The 7,193-nt window shown below is 32.0% G+C and overlaps 1 protein-coding gene across 1 annotated transcript; it reads left to right on the top strand.

Annotated features, from left to right (window-relative positions):
• Positions 1 to 5,044: 5,044 nt before the first annotated feature.
• Positions 5,045 to 6,543, top strand: LOC149560325 (protein RADIALIS-like 3). Its single transcript, XM_089823588.1, has 2 exons — positions 5,045 to 5,467; positions 6,368 to 6,543. The coding sequence occupies exons 1-2, from the start codon at positions 5,160 to 5,162 to the stop codon at positions 6,393 to 6,395; spliced, it is 336 nt and encodes a 111-aa protein (XP_089679714.1). The 5' UTR covers positions 5,045 to 5,159; the 3' UTR covers positions 6,396 to 6,543.
• The last annotated feature ends 650 nt before the right edge of the window (positions 6,544 to 7,193 follow it).

Genomic DNA, 7,193 nt, shown 5'->3' with positions numbered 1-7,193 from the left:
TTCAAATGCCTTGTGACCTTGTTTCTTGCATTTGTGACACTTGACCTAAAACTTTGATTTTTCTTTACATTCATTTGCTTTATGATCATGTTGACTGCAATTATAGCATTTTCTATTGAATTTTGCCTTTCCATTGCTCCAAAATTTATTTGATGTATGACCTATCATACCATAGTAGTTGCAAGTATGTGTTTGATTCCTTTGAGCACATTTTTTTGGAGGATTCACCTTCTTCTTTGTATCCAAGTCCTACTTTATCCTTTTTCCTATAAAGATTCTACTCATTTTGCTGATTCAATTGATCCATGTCTGCTTGGAATTTCATTATTCTTTCATTGAATTTCTTCTCAAAATTTAGATCAACTTTGGTTCTTTCATTTATTTTCTTTTTAGTGTTTAAATCATTCCTTAATGTTTCATTTTCAGATCTCAGACTCATGATTTTTTCATTTGCATTGGAGAGCTGATTGATAAGACTGTCTTGCTAAAGGAATTGATTTTGAATTTCATTGTTCCTTGCCTCCAAGTATTCTTTTGCCTTATTTCTTTGTTCTAATATTTCACACAATCTTATTGACTAAATTTTTGTCCTCTTTTCAATTTTCTTACTTCTTCTTGCAGGGAGCCATTTTTTTCTAAGAGTTCTTTGATTACATCATTTGCTTCATCTGAACTACTTGAGGGAATAAAATCATCAATCTTCTCTTCAACATACTAGTGGTCATTCATATGATTTGCAAGCTCCTTCCTTCTTTTTAGAGATTGGGAAAGATTCCCTTTTGCTTTCTTGAGTTAAGCTATGGCCATCTCCAGATCTAGCTTTTCATTATCAATAGCTTTGTCAAGTCTAAATATCTCCATTGTCCTTGATCTTTGCTCAAGCTATCAAACTTTACCCTAAGAACCACATTGCTCTCATACCAATTCTTGAAAATATTTAGGACTAGCTAGGTTACTGAGAGGGGAGGGGTGAATCAGTAACCTCAAAACTTTTGACAAATTCAACACTTAATAACAAAACCCAATTATCATAGATCAAATCTACTGCATGCATGAGAAATTGAGAGCATAAAACACATTGAATACAATATTTGGTCACCCACAAACCTTCCAAATAGAAAGTAAAACTAGGGTGGGGATGATACCCACAAAACTTCAATACTACGGTATAAAGTTGGCTTGTTATGGCTTACAATGATCACTTCTAATGATCTACCTTGTTAGAAGCAATCAAGACTGCTAGGTCCACCTTGTTAGAGGTTTTACAAACATACAATGAAGTATGCACTCGGTAAAGAGATTTAAGAAAAGATTGTTAAGTCTACCCTGTTAAAGGATTTGAAGTTCATTCACCTATTAGGATGAAACAATAGATCTCTTACTTACAACTGAATTGCTGATTGAGATCCTTGAGTTACTTATCACCTCTTTGTGATAGATGTAACATGACTACTCTTGATTTGACCTTGCAATACACTTTGCTCTACTATTGATCCACATTCGCATGCTTATCATCTCATTCTCAATATCTCTTATAAAAAATATTACACTTGAGTATGATATAATACATTACATATATACCAACCTAATTCACATAATTACAAGGTTGGCCAATACACAAGTTAACACCAATATTTCTGAGTCAGCCCAAATGTAGAAACTCGGGTTCTAAAAGCTAACTTGGTGAATTTCTAATACATGACAACCACTATCATTACTTGGCATCATCATGCACATGGTAGAAGTAGAGGCTCGGTCCATACTAATCACTTCAATGTATTTTCAAACTCGGTATACACTTATGACTTGGTAGATACACTGTCGCTCAGTGGAAACTGAATTCATCGTTTACCATGCCTTCACTCAGTAAACACTAACTTCTCATCACTCGGTTCACACTAACTTTGCTTCACAAGAACTAATGACTTAGCAGACACTATGAAGCTTGGTAACCACTGAACTACTCAATAAGAACTGAACTGCTGGACTTCACACTTCTTGAATTCACTTGGTAACCAATGGAATGCTCGATAGGAACTATTAAACTTGGTAACCACTGAATTACATGGCAATCACAAGAGACTAATCGAAGAGCTTGGTAACCATACAGAATCTAAATAAGTGTTGTCACTAATAACAAACATGACTTAATGCCAACACTTCCTTCATGTCATTTCAACTTGATGTTGTTTTATTATAGCGTTCATGTCATGTAGGGGAGATGACCTAGTATTTGAGCACCTTAACTCTGTGCTTCTCTATATTCTACATGGAAAATTCAAATCACTCCTAGTTTTTTATAGTAGCTTAGTTGGAAACTCATTTACTTATCACTAAGTTTTCCAATCCACACCATCACTTATGATGCCATGTCAACATAATTTTTTCCAAGATGTTCAAAACAACCCAAATAATTTAAAGTGAGACCAATGGTTCTTCAAAAAGTGTATGCACACTTGCAGAATAAATGTTGCATCATGTCATTGCTTTTTTTTTACAACTAAGGATAGTATATTTCATTCAATTATGGTTTGTCATTATTGTGCTAATACCTTTAACGTCATAACTATTAGAGCAATGTTGTAAAAAAAATTAGACATTAAGTAAATAAGTATAAATCTTAAATTAATTAGCGTGGTATCAAATTAACAACTCCTATAACAACCATTGGAAAGCATTCAAATTCTAGGTCCTTTCCTCTAGTCTAATTTTATCTAATCAAAATATTTAATATCAAGCATATTAAAAAACTATGAAACAAAATAAGTTTAGTTGTAGATAAAAGACAAACTTAAAAATAAAGGGAAGCGAAATGACATAAGATCCAAAGCATAGGAATAAATTATAGTCACTAGAAATCAACTTGATCTAAATAAAATTTAAAATCTAAATTACTAGGAAACAAAAACAATCACTGAGGACAATAAAATGAAATGAAAGACCAAAGAAACTTGAAATGGAAATAATAGGAAAGTTAAATAAAGATATTTTTAACACTCAAGATAATAATATGACTAAACTTTAAAAAAAAGCCAAAAGCAGACCACAACTAAATACAAATCAACTTTAAAAATAAGCCAAAAGCAGACCACAACTAAATACAAATCAAAAGCTAATATCAGTGAAGATAAAAATATTAGAATAAATAAAAATAGTTTAAACACTCAAGGTTCTCGTTTCAAGAGTGCAACAATTGATGTCAAAATTTTATAAAGAAAAACAAGAAGGTTAATTTGTGAGAGATATTTTGCTATTTAGCAACCTGATCAGATTATTATATTCTAAAACCTGAAAAGGTCACCATTGTATTTAAATTTCAATTACATAAAAATACTCTTGTTTAATAGTTTGATCCTTACCATAAACTTATCATCGAAAACTATGAAGTGGACATGATTACAGGGATTTATCATTCTGCGTAGTGCAAGCTACTTCAGGGAAGCTACAAAGTTATACGGTGCAATAATTTACAGCTCAGACAAATATTTCTGACTCAACCACAATATTCTACATGCTAGTTGTACCTCATCTGGGTGTCTAATTCTGGAATGAGTGAAGAAAAATCCACTGCAGGACAGGTGTCAGAATATAATGAATCAATATTTTGCTCTCAAATTCAACAGCAATAAGGACAAGGACCACCTAGAAGTCAAGCTGATCCGGACAAGTAAATATTTTGTACAGTAAACCTAGGCTTAGTTAAAAAGCTGCAGTACTCATGCATTGCTGTATGCCAACTAGTTTACTTTTGTACAAAGCCAGCCACTAGCTTTCATACTGCTAACTGATAAGGGCATACCACCAATAAGACGAAAAAAGGAAAAGAAAAAAAAAACTAGGAGGTAAAGGAAAAATAAAGTAATTATCTTATATCATAGCAGCACTTAATTTAGTTGTAAAGTTGGAGGATATGGCCAACTTTTCTTTTAGAACAAAAAAGTTCTATGTACTAAAATATTTACAGATCTTTCATACATTAGATTTTGGATGTTTCTATGTATAATTTATTATTTATAGCTATTGCTCTTATTTGTTAATAGTAAAAATAAATATTTTGAAATCTATTATATGGTCAAGTGTAAAAAATGTTATATCTAAAATATCATATTGTCTAAGTACCTAGAAATGCACCAATAATAGTGCATTACAACTACTTAAAAAATTACCAAGAATTATTTTCAAATGCCTAATAACTTTAATAAAAATATACATATTTTAAATACTGAAATAGAAATGACAACTTTAGAAAATATTAAATTTATTATTATTCTTTATTTTTTCAAAAATTAGATTAACTAGAAATAATCAATCATTAGAACATATTTGACTACTTGGCCCTTCCCCTACCCACAAAAGAGGACGGAGCCAATTTAATATATGCATCATACCATTGGTACATTAGAATCCTAAAAGAGCCTGATTTCTGATGAAAAGAGCCTTTTTAAGCCCCATGGTGAAGTGGGTTAAAACTTGATGCTAATATAATGAGTATAAGCGAGCTTTCATACTTTTTGGCCCCCATTGTTTATCATCAGTGCCCTCTTGTGTGACTGATAAGGAGGGAAACGCTGACAGTGCTGGGCGAGATTCCTGATTGTAGAATCTGATCAGTAGACAGTGATGTTAATTTTATTCTTATTCTTCTCCTCTGGATTAAGGCTCCATCCTGTGGACTGCACAGAGACAAGTAACTTATTCTTATTTCCCCTTCTCCTGTATAGATTCCTACAACTGATTCTCTGTTACACAATCCAAGTCCACTCCATTTATAAGGACATCCGGAATACCCAATTACAGTATCCAAAGCAAACAGCTTTCCTTTACTGTAAAAGATCAAAAGCAATTGGTTCTTAGTTCTTGTCTAAGTCATTTTGAGAGAATTTGGCTTGATTTATTAGTCCTTTGTCTTTAGTTTTTCTATGTTTTGTTGAATCCTTGGGTTTTATATCTTGGTTTTAGTTGAATTTTAATGAACTTCTAAACTGCGTGATATAGAGACTGGATAAGTTCTTTTCTTAGTTACTTCCCTACTAAGTGCTCTAGAGTTTCTTTTATAAGAAGTGTTTTACTCCAAGGTTTGCTGAACATATCAAGGTGAAGTACACTGTCCCTAAAAGCTCTACCAGGAATTAGCTTTCCCAAAACCTTAAGTTCGTAAAATGGCTGATCAAGGTTCTTCATCTGGAAGAAATTCCACATCAATGTGGACAACCAAGCAAAATAAATTGTTTGAAAGGGCCATAGCTATTTATGACAAAGATACTCCTGACCGTTGGCAAAATGTGGCTGCCATGGTTGATGGGAAATCTCCTGCTGAAGTGAAAAGGCACTATGATGTTCTGTTAGATGATTTGAACTGCATTGAGGCTGGGGAAGTGCCTTTTCCCAGCTATAAGTCTTCAGCTTCTAACAATGGCGAGGGCTCTGGAGGCAAGAATTCTGGCAACTGGGGAGACAAGGAGAATAGGTATGTCTGAAATTGTTTCATACTTTTTACTAGTGGATATCATCATCCTAAATATTTAGATCTTTGAAGTAATCATTATGAGAGTTTTGAAAGCTAAGGATGTTTTGAAGTATTTTCTGCTTTGTCCTGATGTAAGATATATCCCTTGTCTTTTTAACTACTTGGATCTATGTTTTTATTTAAGGCTCCCGTAGATGTCTTACAAGACTATGTTGTAGTAGAATTTTAATAAGGCAATAAATGGGGACTCTAATCTTATTCATCCACGCTTCATTTTCATTAAATAAGAGATGTACTCTTAAAATTTGGATTTGTTTTTTAAAGTGGGTATTTCTTGATCAATTTTCTTTTATGGCGATGATGGATCACTGGTATGATTTAAAATGTTGATGTAAAAATTGTAAAAATATGACACAATCGAATCTAAAATATGTATCTTTGTTATCATTATTACTTACACACTATGAATAGCTTACTTACACCTGATATAACTGCGATCTTACGTTCTCACTAATCTGGAAAGAACATCCAAAATAGCCTTGTCTGGTTTTCTGGGAAATGCCTAGTAGGCGCTTAAATTAGAACTTTCGCTACAAGATGTTAAACAAATTTTGAAAAATAACATGACTTTTTAATTACTAATAGTTAGTAGTTGACGGGAGAATAGATTTACAAATGTCAGATTTGTAAATATATTTACAAATGATATTGAATAATTTGTTGCTGATATTGACATTTCAAATCAAACTCTATAGTCTGGGATGAAAAATTGAAAAGCAAAATGTTATGATTTTCCAATAGCACATATAATGTCAATATTATATATAGTATATTTCGGATACTCTATAAAATGGTATTTTCAACTCTATGTTGATTAAAGTTCTATCTCATTGTGTGTAGGCAATTTATGCGCATGAGGCTTCAATGAGACAGGTTCGCAAAAGTGATGTTTGACTACTATAGCTCCTTTTATTACTTTCCGTCCGTTCACGAGAAGGGGAAATAAACCTAAAGCAGAGCAAAAAGAAATGTTATCAATGAATACCAATGAGACTTATACAACTACTTGTGCTGGTGATGGGACTGAATTATATCCTCCCCTTCGAGGAATCTCTACAAGTGTTGTAAAATACATTCTGCATTCTATGCAAATTAACTTTTATGTGTATATCTGGTTGTTTCATTTTATCCAGGCTTATACTGTATGATATTTAAAAATATATTATTTGTCATAATCCGTGCACATTACCAATGTTGTTTGAATTTGAATATAGATTAATTATTTAATTAAACATTATATTGTTGATACGATAATTGTTGTTTGTTTCTAATTTATATGATATTTTAAATCTTGCATTTTACATATTCATAATAATCTCTATTTAGTTTTGGTTTCATTTTGTTAAATTGTCTTAGTATAATACAATGACAATATTTGACAAACATTTACATTAACTTGTCTCTTGTCTATTCATCTTTACTTATTTTAATACTGGCACATTCTCATACATTTGATTGTATCATGTTCTCAAATCTAATACCATCTAATACCATTTCTAAAATCTGTGATCAATCTCACATGATGTGGATGTAGCATGAAATTTAAACATTTGAAATTCAAATTGTCAATTCCAATCATCTTCCACTGACCATGAGTGGCCTAGTTGATACAAACTTGTGTTACAATTCATTGTCTTGATGTTTGAAGATATTCATTTGAATATTA

This window comes from Cupressus sempervirens, chromosome 4 (genome assembly GCF_028749045.1).
Source record: "Cupressus sempervirens isolate cs-2001-9-10 chromosome 4, ASM2874904v1, whole genome shotgun sequence".
Classification (NCBI taxonomy): Eukaryota; Viridiplantae; Streptophyta; class Pinopsida; order Cupressales; family Cupressaceae; genus Cupressus; species Cupressus sempervirens.
The sequence above is the reverse complement of the archived record's forward strand: the minus strand, read 5'-3'. Positions and strand labels throughout refer to the sequence as shown.

What these genes read in the sequence shown, in the direction of transcription:
- LOC149560325 (XM_089823588.1), top strand. Translation starts at nt 5,160, where the DNA reads ATGGCTGATCAAGGTTCTTCATCTGGAAGAAATTCCACATCAATGTGG. An exon ending in TGGGGAGACAAGGAGAATAG is followed by an intron (nt 5,468 to 6,367) that starts GTATGTCTGAAA and finishes CATTGTGTGTAG; the next exon opens with GCAATTTATGCGCATGAGGC.